The sequence below is a fragment of the Hevea brasiliensis genome, chromosome 5 (genome assembly GCF_030052815.1).
Source record: "Hevea brasiliensis isolate MT/VB/25A 57/8 chromosome 5, ASM3005281v1, whole genome shotgun sequence".
NCBI lineage: Eukaryota > Viridiplantae > Streptophyta > Magnoliopsida > Malpighiales > Euphorbiaceae > Hevea > Hevea brasiliensis.
In genome coordinates, this window is record NC_079497.1 from 17,607,794 (window position 1) to 17,633,022 (window position 25,229).

General features: G+C 32.5%; 1 protein-coding gene across 1 annotated transcript in view; it reads left to right on the forward strand.

Moving 5' to 3' along the window:
- Nucleotides 1-21,584, forward strand: part of LOC110670051 (E3 ubiquitin-protein ligase PRT6) — a 43,757-nt gene extending 22,173 nt beyond the window's left edge. The window contains exons 11-19 of the mRNA XM_021831984.2: nt 457-665; nt 749-1,275; nt 1,372-1,476; nt 3,071-3,137; nt 3,251-3,328; nt 14,146-14,214; nt 14,547-14,641; nt 14,736-14,850; nt 21,133-21,584. Coding sequence (XP_021687676.2) covers nt 457-665; nt 749-1,275; nt 1,372-1,476; nt 3,071-3,137; nt 3,251-3,328; nt 14,146-14,214; nt 14,547-14,621 — 1,130 coding nt within the window. The 3' untranslated portion in view covers nt 14,622-14,641; nt 14,736-14,850; nt 21,133-21,584. The remainder of the gene's footprint in view (nt 1-456; nt 666-748; nt 1,276-1,371; nt 1,477-3,070; nt 3,138-3,250; nt 3,329-14,145; nt 14,215-14,546; nt 14,642-14,735; nt 14,851-21,132) is intronic.
- The last annotated feature ends 3,645 nt before the right edge of the window (nt 21,585-25,229 follow it).

The window sequence follows — 25,229 nt, forward strand, 5'->3', positions numbered from 1 at the left end:
CTTTTTTTTCCCCCTTTAATCAAAGTGGTATCATTCAATATTTTCTCCTTATCAAGCATCTGTCTTTTGTTGGTTGCCAAACCATATGTTTTAAATAGGTTCCTCAATGCTCAATCATAGAAAAAGATCTAGGGTATGTTTTTCCAGGTTTTGATAATGGTGAAGTTGGAGGCTATCAGTGGTTCTGTTTTGCACTTATCACTATTAAGGGAAAATTAGGGATGTTTTGTGCCCTATTGGGCTCATATGGTGTCCACACAATCCAACTCAGTATTCTCTTCCATAGATCTAGAATTCCACATCAGCAGAGGCACATGATTTAAGCAAATTTAAACTTGTGAACCAAATAGGATATAATTGAAAAAACATGCAAAGTGAAGGATTTATGAGACCACTAGGCCAGTTCTTAAAATTTTGAAATACAAATTTATTTCTTATTTTTTGTTTGTTGCACAGGTGATATGTCGTCCATTTTGAAACATGTTGTGAAGGAAGTACCTTATCCTGACATGCAATTTTGGAAGCGAGCCTCTGATCCCATCCTCGCTCATGATGCTTTTTCATCATTCATGTGGGTTCTTTTTTGTCTTCCGCACCCATTTTTATCATGCGAGGAATCTTTGTTATCACTTGTGCATATCTTCTATATAGTGCTTATAGCTCAGGTATGATATCTGCACTTTTATGTGTTAGTAATTTGACATTCCATTACAAACTAATTTTTCAATTCACATTCATTGGAATGTAGGCTATACTTACTACTTGTGGGCAGCAACAGTATACAAAGGAATCAACTTTTCATGATTCCCTAATTACTGACATTTCCAAAGTTATAGAAGAATCTGGATGGATCCAGCAGCATTTTGTTTCAAACTATATTGATTCTTATTGTAATACCATTGATGTAATTCGTAAATTGAGCTTCCCTTACTTGAGGAGGTGTGCATTGCTTTGGAAATTGTTAAGCACTTCTTTCTCAGAACCATTCTGTAATAGGGATCATGTGCTACCTGCCATTGATGATGACTCGATGGACTACATGGATAATGATATAGTTGAGCTCAGTGAAGTTCAGAAGCTAGAAAAGATGTTCAAGATTCCACCACTGGATGTTGTTCTCAAGGATCAAGGAGTACGATCTTTAGTTATGAAATGGTTACATCACTTCCACAAGGAATACGAAGTCTATGGTTTTCAATCCGTTTTGCATTCCACACCTGCAGTTCCATTCAAATTGATGCAGCTCCCTCATGTATACCAAGATCTAGTTGAGAGGTTTGTAATAATTATTACTCTCTGCGGCATATAAGGGAGGCCCTTTTGCTTCATAGAAACAGTAGCTGATTCAAGTGATATGTGCGCTTCATTCAGGTATATAAAACAACGTTGTGCTGACTGCAAGAATGTTATTGATGAGCCTGCTCTATGCCTTTTATGTGGTAGATTATGCTCCCCGAGGTGGAAACCTTGCTGCAGGTTCTCATCTTACTTATCTCATTGTTACTAAGACTTGCTCCATTTTTCGTGTGGATATTTGATTTATGTTGAGCTGTTTTTCTTCTCTCTCTCTCTCTCTCTCTTTAAATTTTAATGAGAGAATTTATTGGACATTTGCAATGTGCTCATGTTAGTATATATTGGGTTTGTTGCAGCAACTTTGCTTATTGATTTAGGTAATATTGGATTGATATCATTGAATTAAATTTAAGTAAGAGTTAAAACTATAGATAGTTTTGAATAAATTATATATCAAAGCAATTAAACTATTAAGTGGACAAAATTCATTGAATCAAACATAATGGTGAAATGATTTGAGAAGTGAAATAGAAATAACCAAGAACAAATAAGGTAAATGAAGGAAATTATTAATATATAAATGTTACAAAATTCTACTGTATGTGTTTTTGGTTGGTTCTCACTTCGTTATTAGCTTTATGGGTATTTTTATTTCGTTTTTTATTTCTTTTTGTTTAAATAAATCCTTTCCATACAATTATACTACAGTTTTTAAAAGACAAATTTGCTCTCAACACTCTTTGCTGTTATATTTCCATTAAAAGAAATTGTCGGTTAGGTCAGTAGATGCATACCCAAGAGAGAGAGAATTGTATCGTAATCGATCCTGAAAGAGACTTAGTTGAACATAGAAAAGAGAAAAAGGAAGGAAAATACAAAAACAGTTAGAGCTGGACATTTGTATTGAGAAGTATGTGTGTATATATGTCCGTGATTGTATTGAGAGAGTGAGAGTAAATAGAAATGTAGATCTAACCTATTTCCCCTCCCAAAAAAAAAAAAAAAAAAAAATATATATATATATATATATATATATATATATATATAAGAAAATGGTGATCCAGTGCACGGAAGTATCCCATGCTTGTGGGCTCTAGGGAGGGTCACATGTCAATTCAGGTCTCGAAGGCATTTGTGTTTGCAACTCTTCTCACACTGCATTAGTTCTTTAGATGGCCTAACAGCTAGAGAAAAGAATTGAAGTAACATCAGTACCATGTTCTTTTATACCTTCATTAAGGGAAAGATCAACATAGAGGAATGCATATTTCTTTACTTACTTTCTTAGGGTAGTCTATGATCCTTCTTCATTAGCTTGAATATGCTTCATCAATCTGTCATCTTCCTTTATAGTGGAAACAAAAGACCTAACTACAAAATTTCCTGATCCAAACTTCATCACATCAAAAAATTTTGATCAGTTCAAAACACTTATTTTTCAATTTCATTGTTCAATGTATATATTAACTAGAATTTCATTATTGATGATATATGCCATTAACTCATGCATGATGGCTAATTTCATTGGTTTGGAATATGAATCAAACTTTTTTACCAAATCGAATTAGCTGACATGCTTCAAATTTAGGTGCTCGTAATTATAAAAAATATCTAAAGTAGAACTCTTACAGAAAATCTGAGCTCTGGCATGCAAAAGAAATATTTAGATATCTAAAACAAACATGGACATATAGGTGTTTTGGATGCCCTGTATTTTAAGGACGACAAGTGATTTCTTCTTATTTGACAATAATTCTTTTGCTTCTTGTCAAAGGGAAAGTGGATGCCAACCTCATGCAATGGCCTGTGGTTCTGGGATAGGGGTATTTTTGTTGATCAAGGTATGGCTCCAAATTTGGCAATCTCTATTCACTTGTGTATTTGGTGAATTTGTTTATTTTTTGTGCTCATTGCTATTCAAAGTGGTGATTAATTATAGTTTTTCTCATTATAGAGAACTACTATTCTGCTACAAAGATGTGCACGTCAGGCTCCCTGGCCATCTCCATACTTGGATGCATATGGTGAAGAGGTATGTTGATTCTTTCTACTTTGCTAAAAGTGTAATAATGATGGAGTCTTCTGTGCTAATGTGGAGGGCCTTTGAGAATTGAGAATGTGGAAATGCTATTGTGTATGTGTAAAGACTAAAGAAACATGAACATATACTTACTGTTTTTGAATTATTGGAACTCTTGTAATGTCCTTTTGGATTTTGAGAATGTTGTTGATATTCTCTATTTTTTCTTTTTCTTTCTTTCTTTCTTTGGGGGAGTGTGTGTGTGTGTGGAGAAACTGTATTAGTCCAATGTGCACCGGTGATACCTGCCTTAGTATCTTTTTTGAATTTAGATCTTGTTTCATTTATACGGTGCATCCATGTGGAATATGAAATGTCTCACTCATCTTTGGTATTGATTTTGTCAATGTATTTCCCTGCTTTTTCCCTTGTATTATACTTTCTATTTGTACTGAATTCAAAATCTGGTTGGTGGAATGATATTGCCAAGTGGTTCTAGAGGCTATAAAGGCAAGATATAGTTACCTAGAATGTTGTACCCCTTGGTATGTGGTATAGGCATAGGGATGTGGTACGCCACTTGGCTGGATCTAGGGTATGAAGGGGTAGGCTTAATTGGAATGGCAATTTGGATTGCAGTATGTGAATTATACTTAGGGCCTGTTTGGTTTAACTGTTGAATACAACTGATAGCTGTTGGCTGATAGCTGTTACTGTTAGCTGATAGCTGATAACTGATAGCTGATGATAGCTGTTTTATGTTAAGTGTTTGGTAAAATTATATTTAGCTGTTGCTGTTGATATGTGAAATGACTAATAAGGGTATATATCATATAATTTATTTTATTATTTAAATAAATATAAAATTATAAATTTATTACATTATATTAAATATATAATTATTAAATTAATATATTATATTATTTAAATAAATATATAATTATTAATCTTTTATATTATATCATTTATTTTATTATTGAAATAAGAAAATAATTATTTTTTAAGATAATTAAATAATTTTAAAAATATAAATAAAATAATAAAATAATTATTATTGTTAATAGAAAAATTTATAATTAATTTTAAGTTTTTAGATATAAATAAATATTTTATATTTTATGTTATTAATAAAAAAATATTTTATCAAAATTAAAATTAGTTAATTAAAATGTTAAAATTTAAAATGAAAAAATAAAAATATTAATAATATTAATTTTCTAGTTAAATAAAAAAGGATAATATAGTCAAAATAAAAAATAAAACCAAATCAGCTATCAGCTGATGAGAAACAGCTCTAAAAATAGAGCTGATACAAACTGCAGCTGATGGGTATCATATCAGTTGCCCATCAGCTATCAGCTCTATTTTTTTGAGCTTGCCAAACACTATAGTTCACCTGTTTGGGTGTCTATCAGCTATCAGCTGCACCCAACAGGTAAACCAAACACCCCCTTAATCGAGTCATTTTATAATCTTATACACCATAAGATTTAAAAAAAAGGATAGTTTCTTTTGGTAAATTAAGAATTGAAAATTAAATTTAATAAAATTTTACTAAATTAGAATGTATTAATCCCATAATTGTTCTTTACTTCTCCCTAATTATATTTACCCTCTCAAAAATACCTAACAATAATTATATTTACTTCCTTTAATTATATTTACTCTCTAAAGACACGTAATCCCATGTAACGATTAAAAGATAAATTAGAGAGTCCCATCCCTAGTAACCTGTGTTGCTTCTTCCTTCTCCTTTGGTGCGCCTCTTCTTCCTCTTTTTATATGTAATTTTTTTTTCTTCTCGTTATTCTTTCTTCTTCTCTTTGTGGGCATTGTTTCTCCTTTGTTTTCCTTATTCTTTATTCTTTTCCTTTTCGGTGTTGTTTAACCGATTCCCTTGGAAACAACTTCTTTTCCTTCTAGGCATTGTTTCTACTATGTTTTTCCTTAAATTTTCTTTCTTATTCTCCTTGTTATTTTCTTCTGTTAAGTTGGAAACACACCTCCAAAATTAAATTGAAATCAAGAACAGGAACCCTTATTTCAATGAACCACGTCACATATTGAAGCGTTTCAGAACTCTAGCGTACCACGTTTTGGGACGCACATCTCCCAGATCACGGTGCTGGGGGGGATGAGCAAATTGGGTAACTATGAGCCAAGATATTGGTAACTCCATTTTGTGGGCGGAAACTATCAAATACATGGGTAAATTTCATTCCTAAACTTTTCACTATATTTCTTAGTATTGTCTCTCTTCTTTAATTTGTAAATTAAGACCACTCCACTATAATAAATCACTTTTTACTGAATGTGGTAGCTACATTATGGCGAAATATGATGGTTTGATACCATGGGATTGTGTGTTTCAAAAGCTGTATTACAAGGTGAGGGAATCTATTTGGCTGCCACTTGAACATTCCATGGAAGGGTTGGTTCTTGTAATCATGTTTCTTTACTGCCCAACACTTTCCATCACCAATGCATAATAGTTGGCTGAAATGTGGTCCTTTGAAACATCTCTTTCAATTTGATTGGTATTTTGAGATCACATAAAATTCATGTAACATTTGTCCACCACTTGTTTTGAATTAATCCTATGGATGATGTTCTTCTCACCTCTCCATACCTTTGAGTTATAGAGCCTAAATATTTGAGTTGTGTTCTTTGTTGGACATTCACGCCATCTAGTCTAATCCCACTTCAACTACTTCCCATATCATTACCAAAGTAACAATGAATGTGTTGTTTTGTTTCTACTTAAGTTGGAAACTATTAGAGACTCGGTGCTTCTCAATCAATAGCTCCAACTTTTTTTAGTGCCATGCTGGGTGTCATCTATTTAAATTATCTACAAATGTTATACACCAAAATCTATCCTCTTGGATGTGTTTTGTCTACTCATTCATGACTTAAAGAGTGAAAAAATAAAGTTGTGTGTAATTCAACTATGACAAAGAGGTTTACATATCTGATATCACCCTTTGTCTTCCAAACGCTAGTAATTTCCTCCCTTCAGTATCTCATCCCATTCATACATATCCTTCAACACTTACAGTTAACTAATTGATGCAGCTAGCTATTGAGAAACTCACACTCACACGAGCATAGTTTTAAAACCCTTTGTCTTCCAAATGCTAGTAATTTCCTGCCTTTAGTATCTCATCCCATTCATACATGTCCTTCAACACTTATATTTAGCTAATTGATGAAGCTAGCTATTGAGAAACTCACACATGAGCATACGCGGTCATGATCAAGGGTAACGGAAAAATGCCTATAACGGCTATAACATAATTGTAACTGCAACGGCTTGGCGCTGCACAAATTTGTTTTTGAAATTTGCAAAATTCATAACATGAGTAGTTATTGGTAGATACAAGTAAAACTAAAATGTACAACTATATAATAAATATAAATAAATCAAATTAGATGTTATTAATAATGTATTTTAGTAATTTAATTTTGAAAAATAATTCAATTTAGAAAAAAATGCATAAACCTATAGATTAGACAAACCAATGCTTCATACTATAAATTTAATAATAAACCTAATATCAAATAAAATTTTCTTCAATAAATATGCAAAATAATAATAATAATAATAATAATAATAATAATAATAATAATAATAATAATAATAATAATAATAATAATAATAAGAATCACCTTTTGCAAGTAATAATTGTAGAGAATAGAAATATTTGATGATCTTACCTTAAAAAAGAACAAGGGAGAGATTGTAGAAAGAAAGGGAAGTTTAGGTAAAATTTTGAGAGAAAATGTGATAGAAATAGTAGTTGGAAGCCTGGAACACACAGAAAATGAAAAAAACTTAAGAAAACACTGCATGTATATGTTTTTTGTCAACTGAATTATTGAGGCAATAGCCGTTACCGTTACCGTTACCTAACAATAAATAATGGTTGTTACCATTATATACCAGTGGTAATGGCTATTACCAATGCAAATCAACATCTGCTTTTAAATAACAAGGTAAAGGGTAGCAGTCCCTTGAAAGACCCATAAAAATAACGACGGTTATGTCTTTAATTATTTCAAAATGGCAGCAACGTATCACTTTTTGTGATTTTTTTCTATCAAAGAATCTGACTAACAATTGATTCTTGCGGAATCATCCATTTTGATATATAAAAAATGATTAGTTTGAGAATGTTGTAAGAAAAGAAATGTCGCAATATTGTTTTTATACATGTTGGAGTGATGAAAAAGAAATAATATCTTTTACGTATTTTCCTAGTTTGTCAACTTTTTTTGGAAATGATACAAAGAAAGATATCTCTATTTATAATTGTAGAAAGAGATGATTCTCCTTAATTTTAGTTAATCTGTACATGGGTATATATATACAATTGATTCCTATAATTGTGTTCTACTAGTTAGGAAGAAATCCTAAATAAGAAATCCTAAATAAGAATACAGAATATACAGAGAAATAATATAGTGATTGACTTTCCATAACACTCCCCCTCAAGTTGGAGCCCAACTTGTTACAAATGTAGTTAATCCTAGCTCCATTCAGAGCTTTTGTGAAAATATCTCCTAACTGCTCTGCAGTTTTGATGTGTCCTGTTGAGATGATCTGTTGTTGAATCTTTTCGCGAACAAAGTGACAATCAATCTCAATATGTTTGGTCCGCTCATGAAACATCGGATTAGAAGCAATATGGAGAGCAGCTTGATTATCACACCACAATTTCGTAGGCAGGGAGGTCTTAAAACCTGTCTCATCTAGTAATTGAAGTATCCACATTACCTCACATACTGATTGTGCCATGGCTCTGTATTTGGATTCAGCACTAGATCGAGAAACTACACTCTGCTTCTTGCTTCTCCAAGACACCAAATTTCCTCCAACAAAAACGCAATATCCAGTAGTTGACCTACTGTCAACCTTAGATCCAGCCCAGTTGGCATCTGAAAAACATTCAACATTCAAATGCCCATGATTACCATATAACAAACCTTTTTTTGGAGCGCCCTTTAGATAACACAAGATTTGTCCCAAGGCTTCCCAATGAGCAACAATTGGGGTCTTATAAACTGACTTACCACACTAATGGCATAAGCAATGTCAGGATGAGTGACTGTAAGGTAGTTCAATTTTTCTACCAATCTCCTGTATCTCTCTGGATCTTCAAATAACTCACTATCCCCTGCTAACAGTTGTAAATTTAGAGTCATTGGTGTACTACAAGGCTTATCACTTAGTTTTCCTGTCTCTGTCAATAAATCGAGGACATATTTTCTTTGAGACAAGAAAATACCCTTCTTACTTCTCATAACTTCAATACCCAAGAAATACTTTAACAATCCCAAGTATTTGGTGCGAAATTGGGTTTGGAGGAAGGTTTTAAGAGATGAAATACCTGCAGAGTCACTCCCAGTGATGACAATGTCATCCACATAGACTACCAGAAGAATTAGACTAGCCTTAAATTACCTATAAAATACTGAGTGATCACACTTACTCTTTTGTATACAAAATTCCTGTACTGCTTCACTGAATCTCCCAAACCAGGCCCTAGGACTTTGTTTTAAGTCGTAAGGAGACTTCCAGAGCCTACAAACTTTACCCAACTCCCCCTGAGCAACAAACCCAAGTGGTTGCTCCATATACACCTCCTCCTGAAGATCACCATGAAGGAAAGTATTCTTGATATCCAATTGGTGCAGAGGCCAATCATATGCAGCTGCTAAAGAGATAAACAAGTGAACAGAAGTAAGTTTAGATACAGGAGAAAAAGTGTCAGAGTAATCAATCCCATATGTCTGAGCATGTACTTTTGCTACAAGGCGTGCTTTTAACCTAGCCATAGAACCATCAGGATTTACATTTACTGTAAATACCCATTTGCAACCAATAGCTTTCTTACCAGTGGGCAAAGTCAACAGTTCCCATTTATCATTAGCATCTAAAGCCTCCATTTCCTCTTTCATAGCAGCACACCAGCCAGGATGAGATAGTGCCTCACCAACAGTATTAGGAATAGGAACAGAGTCTAAAGAAGTAACAAAACACCGAGAATAATAAGACAATTGATTATAAGAAATAAAAGAAGAAATAGGGTAAGTACATGAACGTTTACCTTTACGAAGAGCAATGGGTAAGTGTAGATCAGAATCATGATTAGTATGAGGTACATGATCTCCCAACGAAGTAGCTGGTGGAGGATCTGAGTCAGGAATCTCTAATCTCCTGGAATAAACATGTACAACGGGAGGTCGAGTAGGTCTAGAGACAGAAGAAACAGGCTGTGGGAGAGGACTAGACATTGGTTGGACAGTATATATTAAGAGATCATCCTCCTCCCCTTGACTCTAATGCACAAATGATTGAGGAAAAAATGGAGTGGACTCAAAAAATGTGACATCTGAAGAAACAAGATAATGATTAAGAGTAGGAGAGAAAAAACGGTACCCTTTTTGCAGTCGGGAGTACTCAAGGAAGACACATTTGAGAGACTTTGAATCCAATTTAGTAACCTGTGGACGAACATCACGCACAAAACAGGGACAATAAAAAATACGGGGTTTAACGGGGAACAAAGATTTTGTAGGAAACAAAGCAGTATAAGGAATATCCCTATTAAGGACAGAAGACGGCATATGATTGATAAAAAAATATGCCGTAGAAACTGCATCCGCCCAAAAGTGTTTAGGAACTTTCATCTGAAAAAGAAGAGCACGAGTTACCTCAAGAAGATGCCGATTTTTTCTTTCGGCCTCCCCATTTTGGGATGGGGTATCCACACAGGAAGACTGATGAAGAATGCCATTTTGTGTCATATAAGACTGAAATTGTGCTGCAAAGTATTCTTTGGCATTGTCACTTCTTAATATACGCACAAAAATATTAAATTGAGTTTTGATTTTATTACAAAAAGCACAAAAGATAGAAAACAACTCAGAACGATTCTTTATTAAATATAACTTGGTAACACGAGAGTAATCATCAACAAAAGTAACAAAATAACAAAATCCAGTTTTAGAAGTAACAGAACGAGGACCCCAAATATCAGAATGAACTAACTCAAAAGGGGATGAAGCCCGTTTATTGATTCTAGACACAGAAGGCAAACGATGATGTTTTGCAAACTGACACGACTCACATTCTAGTACTGATAAAGACTGAAACTGAGGACACAGCTTTCTCATGGTAGATAAAGAAGGATGGCCCAATCTACAATGAGCTTCAAGAGGTTTTAAGGTACTGGAGCAAACAAGCGACCGCGGTACATGATTTTCCAGAATGTAGAGACCGCCTGACTCACGTCCTCTACCAATAATCTGCTTCGTCCTAAGATCCTGAAATAAACACTTGTCAGGAAAAAATGAAACAGAACAATTTAAGGTACGAGTAAGTTTACTAACAGAAAGTAGATTAAAAGAGAATTTTGATAGACACAAAAAAGATGATAAAGAAATTGACGAAGTCGGGTTCGCAGTTCCAGAACCCATGACACAAGAAGTAAAACCATCAGCTAAAGTAACAGTAGAGGAAGTGAGATTAGACTGAAAAGCAGATAGAAGACTAGAATTACTTGTCATGTAATTTGTCGCACCAGAATCAATAAGCCATTTGGATGAGGAAGACACAAGGCATGTAGTGGATTTACCTGACTCAGCGATTGCAGTGACAGGGGAACTAGTAGGCTTTAGAGATGCCTGATACTGGGAAAACTGTGTAAAATCCTCTACAGATACCAAAATAGTTTTCTCAGAGGAAAACTCCTCTTGAGTCCTGATTAGAACTAGCCTCTCCATTACGCTGATGACTTCTGTTGCCTGTAATTCCTCCTCTACTTCCTCTTCTATTACCCTATTGTTCATTTGGATTACGGCTAATAAGAGCACTACTGGCAGGCTGTGAAGATTGGGTACTCTTTGTACGAAGAACCCGTGTGAACGTTTCATGCAAAGAGGATATCTTAGAACTGGAGAGAATATGAGATTTAGCAGTCTCATACTGTGAAGGAAGGCCTGCAAAAAAACTCATAACAGCCAGTTGCTTCCGTTGGGCCTGCTGAACTTTCACATTTAGAATTAAAAGGCAACAATACATTAAGTTCCTCATATACCCGTTTAAAATCCATAAAATAAGCCGTGAGAGACTTGTCCTCTTTCTCAGCACGGTAGAATGCCTTACAAACATCATAAATACGGGAGATATTCCTTTACCAGACTATAGAAAATCTAAGTAATCCATCAATTCCTTAACAAATTCACAGTGATTAATGAAACTAATTACCTCACTATGAATCGAGTTCCGAAGCTGCAAAAACAATCGAGCATCCTCCCTTAGCCAAGTTTGTCGTTTATCATCCGTAGGTGGATCTTTAGTAAAGTGATCATCTTTATCAATGCTACGCAAATAGACCCTAACAGTCTTACTCCACTCCACGTAATTTGAACCATTAAGTTTGTGTTCCGTGATCTTAGTCATCACCGAAATCACATCATAAATAACATTCTTATTGTCTGTCATTTGTTGAGACAAAGAAAACTAACCGAAACGCTAATCCAAAGTGCTTACAGCAGCAAAATAACCCAAAATCACAAATCAAGCAAATACCGAAATAGGATCTGAGAGTCAAACCTCAGAAGTCCTTTAATGGTGTACTGGATCAGGCAACAACACACAGTGGTGGAATGAGGGGGTTGAGGCGACGCCGGCGATGTTGATCGGAGTCGAAACGGCTGGTCGGGGGCCAAGGTCTCTCCTGAGCTGGGTGGTGAGAACAAATAGTCACCCTAGATAAATGACCTGGTCTGATACCATGTAGAAAGAGATGATTCTCTTTAATTTCAATTAATCTGTACATGGGTATGTATATATACAATTGATTCCTATAATTGTGTTCTACTAATTAGGAAGAAATCTTAAATTAAAAATCCTAAATAGGAATACAGAATACAGAATATAGAGAAATAATATAGTGATTGACATTCCATAACAATAATAGAAAAATTAAGTAATGTAACGGCCGTTATTTAAAGACTGTGCATATGAGAGAGAATTTGAGGGTAAAATCTTTGTGTCACATACAGGAGAAGAAAAGGAAAGAATAAGATAGCTGAGCCTAAGAAGGAAAGTAGAGGGAAAGACAGTTAGTAGTGAGAAGTTTGTTACAGAGTCTGTTATAGATAGCAGAGAGTGGAGGGGAATAACAAAAACAGTTATGAATAGTCAACAATAGTTGTTAGCTGAATACTACTCTATAAATAGAAGTATTGATGTGTAGAGAGACAGTTTTTGATCAAAACAGAATACTATTCTTCTATTCTATCATTATTCTCTCTAATTTTCTCATCTCTAGTCCTCTATTTTCTCATCTCCTATTCTTTCTCTAGAACAGAAACTCTAATCTAAGGTTTTCTGTGACACTTTGCTGGTATTTTACTGATAAAAAACTAATTGAAATGCATAAATATTTGGGTTATTTAGAGCTCTAAAACTCCTAAACCAATAAGAAAAGTTCTCTACTAAATAGGAAGTTAAAATAAACCAAAGTACTTTAGAAAATGTAGATAAAATGGGAATAAACTAATCCTATTTGAATAGCGAAACATAAATAAATCCTAGATAGAGTTGAAAATCATGAGATTGATTAATAAAATCTTAGGAGTGATTTATGATTGATAGCATTCCATATATATCGTGTATCTTCCATTATAAATATGGAATTCTATTTAGTTTGTAGAGCACATTACACAAGTGAAAGAAATGTAACTCTTAGAGGTTTTGTGTCCGTGGACGTAGGCTCTCCATAGCCGAACTACGTAGATCCTTGTCTTGTTCTTTTCTTTTGTATTTTCTATTATTCTAAATTTCAACATGATATCAAAGCCTGGACTGAAGTCCCTGCTCTTCTTCTCCTTCATTAGAGCCAAGGGTTGAGGTCCCTACTTTGTTCTTTTCCTTCATTAGAATCAAGGGTTGAAGTCCCTACTTTGTTTTTCTTCCTCAAAGCCAAGGCATTGAAGTCCCTACTTTATTTCTTCAAATTTTCTCCTTTGTTTCTTAAGAAAAGAAACAAAACCAAAAACGAGAGAGAGAGGGAGACAAATTAAAAAAAAAAAAAAAAGAAACAATTAAAAAAAAAGGAAAGAGATGATATATTAAAAAAAAAAAAACACCAGAGCTTGATGATGAATTCATGCCTTTAGCAAAAATCTCATTGTGGGGGAGTATTGGAATTGATGAAATTTTTTCTTAACGCGTAGGGTATGTCTAATTGAAAAATATCATGATTATAAGAAAATCATGAGATTGATTAACAAAATCTTAGGACTGGCTTATGATTGATGGCATTCTATAGATGTCATGTATCTTCCATTATAAGTATGGAGTTTTACGGATTATGTAAAACACACAACACTAGTGAATGAAACGTAACTCTTTGAGGTTTTTGCCAATGGGTGTAGGTCTCCGTAGCTGATCTATGTAAATCCTTCTCTGGTTCTTTTCTCCTATCTTTTCTATCCATCTAAATTTCAACAATTTTCCATCCTTATGAAGGTTGCTCTTGAATGTCACTTTTTATTTTTTTTTTTTTTTTTTTTTTTTTTTTTTTTTTTTTAATTCAACCATCTTGTTTTTGTAAGCATGGTTCTTCAAAGGCTCCTTGCCATTTTTTAATATTTATAGTCCATACTGCACCCATGGTGAGCAGCACTTCTTCTGGTATATGTACTGGGTTTTTCTTTTTCTTTTTTTAATTTTGGCTTTAGGGATTGTAATTTTGTTTATTTCTAGGCTTATTTGCTACTTTAAAGCATGATACATGATATACTATTTCTTGCAGGATATTGAAATGCATAGAGGAAAGCCACTGTACCTGAATGAGGAGCGTTATGCTACTCTAACATACATGGTGAGTAAATGGTTTTGCATCTTTAACCCAAAAAAAGAGTAGTTTAAAATTCTTGTGTCACCATGCCCATAGTTTTCATCTCTAGTGAGCTACTGGACTACCCAAAAAAGAAAAATTTAAATGAGATGTTATTATGGCTGATTGGGTAATTACTTGCATTACATGTGTGGTTAAGTATGTCTTATTTTTATTTGTTCTCTTTGTATTTGATTGATTTAACAAAGCTGAATAGCGAAAAAAAATCCATATATATAGCTGATCCCAACTAGTTTGAGATTTGGGCTTAGCTATTGTTGTTTGTATTTGATTGATATAGTAATTGTGCTTGTCAGGTTGCTTCTCACGGCCTTGATCAAAGTTCTAAAGTCCTCGGACAAACTACCATTGGATCTATCTTCCCGGTCTAGTTTGGGAGACGTTCTTCAAGGTGGTTATGCCAGCTTTGTTTTTCATCTTTGCTTATATGATGCTTAGTTAATTTTATTATGATGCTGAGTATTTTATTTGGATGTCCATTGCAGTGGAGAATTTTTCCTCAGATCTGTATCGAAAAATCTTCTGCACGTGCAAAATTGGCCATGCTTATGATTGAGCTGAATGAGTTGACAATCATGGACTGAGGAGTTGTTTGTTAAGGTTGGATGAGAAGTTAATTCAGTTCAATTCTACTGTTTTTCTTTCTTTCTTTCTTTCTTTTGGTGTGGTGTTGTTCTCTCTCTATCTTTTTTTATTAGGGAAAAACTCATTTTTGATTTTTACGTTTTTGCTATTAAGCTCTCCATGAATTATCTTTTTAACTAAGCCTCTGAACTATTATTTTCGAACACATTGAGGATTTATTTGACAGAGTGATAAAAAATTATTAGATTGACAAACGATGTTAAGTTTAATAATCCTTAACTAGTCTTTATGTTAGCGAAAGAATCCCTTTTTGTAGTATGGCTTGGCAAAGTGATAAGCTAAAGGAGAGTGTTAAATAAGCTAAAGGAGAGTGTTAATGGAACTTCTGCCCAAGTAAATTAGAGTACATGTATTCCCAGATGTTTTTCCACTTATGTTAGAAAGAAAATTAGAGTAGTGTTGATGGAGTCCTCATGCCATTAGAAAGTTAGGCTGCATATTAAAAAGAAACAAGACTAGTTTACTTCCATTTTTGGACAGGAAAAAATGCTGCAAGATTTTTTTTTTATAATTTTATTTCCTTGAAAGCATGTGTTGCAAATTATTTTGCAATCTTTTTGTTCCTACAACTAGAAGGTATTCAAGTACTCTTTTTCTGCTTTATCTCTAATGTTGTACCTCAGTGGTAAAGGGAGGGGTGGGGGTCTGTGAAGGGTAGTTCCCATATGTAATGTGGAACCAATAGAACAAAAGGGGAAGAGAAGAAAATTCTCAATAGAAACAGAGAGTCAATTTTATTAATCATAGAAAAGGTCTCCCTAAAATACCTAGAAGAATTTTTTTTTTTATTATTTTTTATAAAGCACATGTAATCCTAGTAGTACTAGGATTTGGAGTCCCAAATCAGAAAATACTAAGCAAATACTAATTAGAAATCTTAAACCAACTTAACTTTCTAAATAAAATAAAATACTATTTCCTAAATGTTGGAATTGATGAGATTACATGATCCAACTTAAGGGGGAGAGTAAGGAAAGTCAATTTGGATTTTATATATTCCTATTTAGTGTAGGATTTATAGTCCTAAATAGGTGGAGATTTGTATTCCTAATTAGCAGAGCATAAATATTTAGGGATTTGAGTTGTATATAAATATGTGATCTTCTATTTTATCAAAGATGGAAGAAAAGATAATAAATATGTAATCTTTTGTGGTTTTCTTCCCTCTCTCTCTCTTTTTTTTTTTTTAAATCTTTCTTTCTTATTCTTCTAATTCTTAAATTCTTAACATGGCATAAGAGCCCTTGATTCATTAAGGCTTCGGTACTATTCATGAGCATTGTTCATCAACACTATTCACAGTTCTTTGTTTTTAGCTTGGCGTGTGAGGGAGCATGCTTCAATTTTTCCAACTCTGACTTCTTCGATGTTGTCTTGAGAGGAGTCCATCCCTGTTAGCAACAAGACCTTTGGTGACTTGTTTTTGGGCCTGGTAACCCTTTGGGTATTCTGACTTTTAGTGTAGTGCTTTGTTTTGGGTGTGACCCTTTGGGTGTTTTGCTGTTCAATACTGTATTCTAGGTTGGGTGGTTTTTTTTGTAAGCTTGCTGGTGTTCTGACCTTCTATGTGGTATTATTTTGTGGGTGTTTGGGTTTGGATAACCACTGTATCACAGCCTTGTGAGCTGTTGGATAAAGATTCACCCATTGTTTTATCTTTTTCCATGCCGGCATTGCCTTAGGAGAGAGAAATGCAACCTTGTGAGTTTGTTGTGTTGGTGTCCACTCACAGGACTCGACTTTAGAGAGGAAGTGCAACCCATTGAGTTGCTTTATGTGTTGAGGCCTTTATGTAGGTATTTCTAATTTGGTTCCATTTGGTGATTTCTTGTGTTTGTGCTATTTGTGAGCTGCTGTGAGGGAGTTATTGGCTTCAATAAGAATCTCTTCAAGGGGGAATGTTGGAATTGGTGAGATTCTATGTTTCAACTCAAGGGGGAGTGTTATGGAAAGTCAATATGGATTTTATATATTCCTATTCGGTGTAGTATTTATATTATTATAGAAAGTCGATATATTTTATAAATTCCTATTTAATGTAGGATTTATATTCCTAAGTAGGTAGAGATTTGTATTCCTAATTAATAGAGCATAATTATAGAGCATAAACGTTTGGGGATTTGAGTTGTATATGAATATGTGATCTTCTATTTTATCAAAGATAGAAGAAAAGATAATAAAGATGTAGTCTTTTGTGGTTCTCTTCCCTCCCTTCCTTCCTTTCTTTCTTATTCTTCTAGTTCTTAAATTCTTAACACTAAATAATTATAATAAAATCCTAATTAATATAAACTTCATAATTAATAGAAATATAAAATTCCTAATTTTATAGTGAAAAATTAAATCAACATAATTCTTAAATTGAATCTTTCTTGAATTCATCATCTCCTTGGTTGGAGAAAACTCGATCTTAAGTTTTTTAATGTTGAAGAATCAGGAATTGGATTTGGAGAACACACAGCCTTATCTTTTTAGATGGTAGCAATAAGATAGAAACAAAAAACTTTATGCTTTCCTCCACATCTCTGGGAACTTATTAATGCGGGGCATTTTGGCATGTTCCAGCAGGGTCAGCAATTTAGTACAGTGTAGTACACGCCCTGGGCGTGCACCAGCTCCCAAACACACGCCCGCGGCATGCGTTCTTTTGTCCTCCAGCGGCAGCAGTTTTTCTTGGTTCAATTCTAGCAATTTTTCTTGCTCATCTCCAAGTTGCTCTTCTTGTTCTTCATCTTCAACTTTTTGCCTTGCTTTTATATTGTCAAGAGCTCTTGATATAGTGTCGAACTCAGCTTTTAGTTAAAAGTTGAAACACGTATTCCTCCTTCCATTTTTTAAGTTTTCTCTCGCTAACTTGTAAATTTTGTTTGATATCTCAATATTTATAATATGTATTCATCGATTTCATCTTGAGTCTTTGACTCGTAGTCCACATAAAATCATACTAAACACAACTTAAATATCTTAACAGCCTTAAATAGTCATTTTTACCCAAAACGGATGTCAAAATCGGAACCACTGTGTCGAAATTAGTGGTGAAGGGTTTTGCAAAATAATTGTTGATGTGAGAGTGGCAGTGAGATGATGCTGCTGGATATTGACGTGGCAAGTGTCAAATGAAATGGCACTGACTTGTCAAGTAATGTAGTGTTGACGTAGTGAGGCAAATTAGGTGTGGGAAGTTGCACACTGGCAGTGTGAATTGGCTGCAGTTCTGTGCGTGTCGAATCCTGACCCAGCTTGTTTAAGGTGTTGGGGCATCGACAGTGAGAACAGCGTCAGTGGCAGACAGTGAGTCACGGCGACCTTCAAACGTTGGATTATATTGGGTTTGGGTTATGATTCGAGTTGAAATCTGATCCAATTGGAAATCAGCTTCTGGGCAGTGTTTGGCAGCCGAATTTGCTTTGGACCTGCCTGAGTGTCGCCTGTTAATGGTTGGTGGTGGTGCAGTGGTTTGATGAGAGAAGAGTTGTGGTTTAAAGATGGGTGAGGGTTAATTCTCAGCAGGCTAGTAATGCTGTGTGTCACAAGAAATAACTTAGCAGGCTAGGGCTCGTAGTTGCAGGAAGAGTTAGTTGGCTAAGGGAAAGGGGAAGCTTTTTCAAAGGAGCCAAAGACTCAAATCAAGTTCTCTGGCTTTTGCAGGCAACAGATCAACTTGTTTTGATACCAAATTGATGTAGAACCAATAGAACAGAAGGGAATTGAAACAAATTCTCAAGAGAAATAAATTGTCAGATGAAACAAATTTTAAATTTTATTAATTCTCAAATCAATTGTCGATCGTAGAAAAGATTTCCCTAAAATACCTAGAAGATTGGTATTTATAGAGTATTTATAATCCTACTAGTACTAGGATTTGGAATCCAAACAAGAAAATGTTAAGCAAATACTAATGAGGAATTCAAAACCAACATAACTTCCTAAATAATATAAACTTCCTAATTAGTAGAAGCCTAAAATTTTTAATTTTACAATATAAAATTAAATCAACATAATTCATAAATTGAATCTTCCTTGACTACATCATATTTCTACTATGCAATAGCTCTGGTATTCCCTCCTAATTTTGGTTCCCCTAAACTTTGGTCTGGACAAGTCAAGTGAATCCTCTTGGGCTTTGTTTGGATAAAATGGGGATTTTTAATGATGAGGCATTTGAATTTAATGTCATGTTGACATTTTATAATTTTTTATTTAATAAACAAATCCAAAATCACATTATGATTTTTTTTTTTTTTTAACTACTTGAACTAGAACTCCGCCTAAGTAGTTTGCGCTTAGCCGGTACTAAGCCTGGATAAAGGAGGAGAGTTGCGATAGGTGACAACCAGCGTAAAAATTTCGTCACACCCTATGATATGGATTCAAATGATATAAACGTTGGGGCGTCCTCTACTAACGACGCGCTACATCGGAGTCCCGGTGTAGTGAGAAATATGCAAGGGTGTAGGGCGTTCACCGAAAGCGACGCGCCATGCCATGCCATGCCGGCGCCCGGGTGTGGTGTTAAGTGAGCAAGGGTTCCCACATCATGGACGGATGTGGGTAAAGAAGTTAGTCCTTGGGTAAAGAAGTTAGTCCCTAGGACAGATAGTAGAATAAATAGTGGAACAAAACACAAGATAGATATAGAAAACAATAGAAGATATCATAGAAGGAGACCAATTAGGAATGAGCAGGATAGGAGGAGGATCAGGGTTGGTACTTGGAATGTTGGATCACTTACAGGAAAATTAATGGAGCTTGTGGATACCTTGGAAAGGAGAAGGGTGAATATTGCTTGCACTCAGGAGACTAAATGGGTAGGAGAGAAAAGTAAGCCCTAATTCAGGGTACAAACTGTGATTTACCGGAAAGGAGAGAAACAAGAACGGAGTGGGCATAATCATAGACAGGACATTGAAAGACACAGTAATAGCTGTGAAATGAGTAGGAGATAGAATTATACTAGTAAAGTTAGTACTAGAAGGAGAAACAATAAATATAGTTAGTGCTTATGTCCCACAAATAGGACTAGACAGTAAGAGTAAACAAAGGTTTTGGGGAGATATGGATGATTTAATGCAAAGCATACCGAGTGAAGAGAATGTTTTCATTGGTGGAGATTTGAATGGACATGTAGGAAGTGATAGACAAGGTTATGAGAATGTTCATGGAGGTTTTGATTTTGTCAGTCGAAATGAGGAGGGAAAAAGTATCCTGGATTTTGCTATGGTATACGACCTAATACTAGCAAATACATACTATATAAAAAGAGAGTCGCAAAGTAGATGGGGGATGTGAAGAGGATGTTAGTCATAGGATTAAAGCCGGATGGTTGAAGTGGAAATGTGCCACAGGAGTTTTATGTGATCGTAAGATTCCCAATAAATTGAAAGGAAAATTTTACCGTACAGTCATAAGATCAACTATGTTATATGGTAGTGAGTGTTGGGCACTGAAAGAGTCGTATGCATCTAAGATAAGAGTTGCAGAGATGAGAATGTTAAGGTGGATGAGTGGCCATACTAGACTAGATAAAGTCCGTAATGAGAGTATTAGAGAAAAAGTAGGAGTGGTGCCAATTGAAGATAAGTTGAGAGAAGGGAGATTGAGGTGGTTTGGTCATGTGAAGCGTAGACATACGGAGGCTTCAGTTAGACAAGTAGAGCACATTAGGTTAGAGGATAGAAAGAAAAAAAGGGGAAGACCTAAATTGACTTGGAGGAGAGTAGTACAACATGACCTAGAAGCATTACACATTTCTGAGGATTTAACCTAAAATCATTCAGAGTGGAGAAAGCGAATTCATATAGCCTACCCCAAATTTTTGGGATAAAGGCTTAGTTGAATTGAGTTGAGTTTAACTACTTGAACTAGATGTATTTAACCTCCCTGCATTTGGTTGGGGTAGTAAAAGGGTATTCATGTTTTCTTTGCACTTGTAATTCCTTATTTTAGTTCAATTCTACAGGTCAGAGATCCTGGTTGTAGTGTTATTGCTAAATCACAGTATAGAATTGGGATTTTGAAGCTCTGGTCTTTTTTATGGATAGATACCCATCTCACATATTTCTGGCTGTTATCTATGAATGCATGTGGAAAAATAGGACTAGTTGTGGTTGGAGATTTTATCTGCTCTGTTTTTTTATTTTTAATTTTATTTTAAACCTGAAAGAAAAAGTAAATTTCTACTTGCGTGTATTGCAGAATAGCCTGAGCCTTATGCAAAACATGATGGAATTTTTGCAGGTATTTCGGATTCTTTTCTCCATGAGTTGGAAAGGCTAGGTATCATGGTTCTGTTGGTGTTCCGTGGTTGTACAGTTCTTATTGCAGTGGAATGTCCCCATTTGCAATCAGCAATCATGTTCAGTAGATAAGCGATATCCTTCATCCGTCTCACATCTGCATATGGTGACCTGCAAATTTGAACTGTACGGCTTCTAAATCAAGTAAAAAGCCCCCATTTTCCCTAATGCTCTTTTCTGTCTTTCCTTGATTTTGTTTTTGTTGTGATCCTTCTGGGGGTGGGATTTTCAGCTGCCCCATGAAGGAACTGGTAGATGACAATTTCCTATGCATTTTGTAAATGTTGTATATAGCTCAACTTTGTTTTTCTAGCAGTTTTTTTTTTTTTTTTAAATGATAATGCTGTTCCAAATTTGAATTGATTTCCACCTAGAAATTAATAATTCACTATATTTTTGTTTTTGTCAAATGTAGGATTTTAGAGAACTGATTTTTTTGCACGTATTTTATTTTTATAACAAAAATGTGAAAATTAAAATTTATCAATAAATTTATTTTTTTTTATTAATGAGATTATAATTTTTAAAAAATTGACGCACTTTGATTTTTAGTGGAATCAATAATAACACATACTTTATACACACAGTATTAGGTATATTGGTGAAAAGAAAAAGACTTAATTTAAAAAAAATTGTTATTCTTAAAAAATTTTCTGATTAAAAGGTGAAAACCTTTGTATTTAATAGTATTAGTAATGATATTATTTTTGAAAAATAAAATTTCATTAATCACATAAGATATTGTATATTTAAATTTTATTCTTATTATTTGTTTTAACATTTTTATAATTTTAAAGCTTATTATATAAAGTCACTTGGGAAAATTATTAGGAACTGTGATTGTGTAAATTTATATATAAACGTAATATAATAAAATAAGAAAAGAATAATCGGAGAACATGTATATGTTTTATGTTTAATGTAGAATTTTAACGTTAAATTGTATATGTTAGAAATATTTAATGTGGACTGCTCATGATTTTATGATCTTAGGTTTATATTAAAAAAATTTCTTGCAAAAGAAATGGTAAAAAAAACTAAAAAAGTAATTTACTTGATAAATGTAAAATGATTTTTTCGTTCGTTATTTTTTTTTTCATTTATTTCGATAAAATTATTTAATTTTAATTTAGTAATATAAAAAGTTCTTTTATCATTTAACTTATTGTAGCAGGTTTTAAATTTTTATTAAAAAAATTAAGTAAAATAAATTCTCATACTTTAAGGGTATTTAATAAATTTAAAATTATGTTTTCGGCAAATAAGTTTTTACACTTTTTCATTAAAGCAAATGAATTTATACCTAATAAATATTATTTTTTAACAATAAAATTATTTTCTGATTTTAAATAATAAAATATTAATAATTTTAATATTAAACAATTTTTTCTTCGCTGTTTTGTAATTTCCTTTTTTGAATTTTACTTTAATTAAAACTAATAAATAATTTTTAATATGTAAAATTAAGAAACAAATAATATTTTATTATAAAAAATATTATTTTATTAGGTATAAATTTAGCATTGATTAAAAAGCGCATAATTTAATTTTGCACTTATTTAACTCTATTATTGAAAACATTTAAAATTTTTGTTAAAGTGTTGCCAGGGATTGAGAGTGGGAATTCACATCCAATAAAATGAGTAATATGCCTTTAACTAGGAATGGATTTGCTTGCAAGAAATCGGAGTTGTGAAAATTTTCAAAAATATATTAGGAGAATTTTATCCAAAATTACTAATTAATGAGCCACTAAAAAATTAATAATAAAAAATAATAATTCATTCAATGTTTTTTTAAAAAATAATTATATAGAAATTGAAATACCATAAAAAAAAGATAATTTTTTTTTCACATATTTATGTGAAATTTTAAATTGATAAAAAAAATAAAAATCTTTTAAATATTATATTCAAAGAAGCTTTAAAATTATTGTAACTGCAATTGTTAAAAGAGCATTGTTCACAATTAAAATTTTTGTAGACTGAACTGTTAAATTGAATGGAGGATTAATTATTTAATAATTTTTTAATTACATAAAAAAAAATGTCTATGGCAGCATTGATAATGAAGCAATGATGCAACACTATTAGAAAATGAAAATTCATCAAAAAACAATTGTAAATATATAAAATTATAGAGAGAATTTATTGTTTTATAAAATTACCTTAATTCTTACTCTATTCTTATTGGTATGCATTATTATTTTTCCTTGTTAGATAATTTCTATAATATGTTTTCATTTGAATTGAGCAGAACAAAATTTTTTGATCCATTAAGTCAATTTTCTGATTCCACTGCCTTTAACCACTTAACCAAATCAGGCCGTGGCATCGGGGAAGAGAAGGGAGAGGGAGAAAAAGAAGAAAATGGATCGGTTCGATTTGATCGATCCGATTAGATTAGGTTTGATTTGGTTGGTTTGATTCAGAATACTCAAAATTAAATTTTTACTCTACCCTGAGACCAAAAATGAGGTCCAAAAATTCTGAAAAAAAGTTTTAAAAAACTCAAAAAAAATTTTAGAGTCCAAATATATTTTTAATTTTATTATGTGATTTTTAAATTAATTTTTAAAAATTAACAAAGTTTATTGACTTTGAAAATTAAATCCGATTTCTATTCAAAAAATTTTAAATAAATTTTTAATATTTTAATAAAATAAAATATTAATATTTACACATGAAATAAGTATTTAAAAAAAATTAGGGTGTTACATATATAATCTATAAATAGCTCAATAGTTATCATTTTCATATTATATTTCATTCAATTTTATTTTTTTACAATCAAAATTCTTTTTCTTTTTTTTTTACTAATCTAAATATTTATACAAAATATAAAATGAGTATTACAAATATCGATTAAGATAAGTTGGAGGTTATTTTAACAAGTAATTTGATTCTTTTAATATGTAAGAATCTTAATTATGAATAATTAAAATCAAGCTTAATTAATTTTTTTTTATTTTTCCAAAATTTTCATTTACAATTACAAGAACTTTTTTAATTATAACTTTTTTAGAAAAATGATTTGGCTGGTTTGGAACCAAAATCAAATCAGCCCTTACCCTCCTGAAAACTATCACAACACAATAGAATTCACTCATTTTACATGAAAATTTATCCAATACAATTAGAATATGAACCAAGCAAACAAGTAGATCTTCAAGTAGCTGAATAACTCTTTGGATTTTTTGTTCCTGGTCTGAAAATTGAGGGACTGACTGCATGCATATGAATGAATATGAAGGACAAAAATCACAAATTTCATTTAAACAGATCGCACTATCAGACTTCAATAGAAGAAAATTAACCTCTGTAAACAAATTCGATACTCTACTCATAGATCCAAAAAAACAAACTCCACCCTAAATGGAGAGGAGATAAACCTCCAAAATGAATATGTATGAGAGTATATTATTATTATTATTATTATTATTATTATTATTATTATTATTATTATTAGGCTTTACAAATTAATAATTTAACATTACTATTTATTTTGATATAAGGTCAATTTGATTCTTATATTTGACATTGAATAAATCAATAAATACTATATTAAATCTATATTCAAAATAAGTAATTAATTATAAATTAATATCTATTCCAAACATATATATAGTTATTTAAATTTATCACATTTGGATGAGATAAAAAAAAAAATCCAATAATCACCATCTAGAAAATATAAAAATTTACTAATTTTCAAACAGTAAAAAAAACATTTATTTTATAAAAAATAAGGTTTTCAAAATAAAAATGTAAATAATAAAAAGAAGAAGAAAAAAAAAAAGAAATAAAGCAAATTAGAAAGTTGAATAAAGTTACAACGGCTATCACGTTTGTTAATAGCCGAGGATATTGGTAAAATGTTTAATTTAAGTTTTGTATTTATCGAGAAAGTTTAATATAATTTATTTTTAATTTTTTTTATTTAATTTAGTCTATAAATTTTAATTTAAACTCAATTTAGTTTAAAAAAAAAATTTAATTTCTTGATTTTAGGATTAAATTTCTTGATTTAAACCTAAAA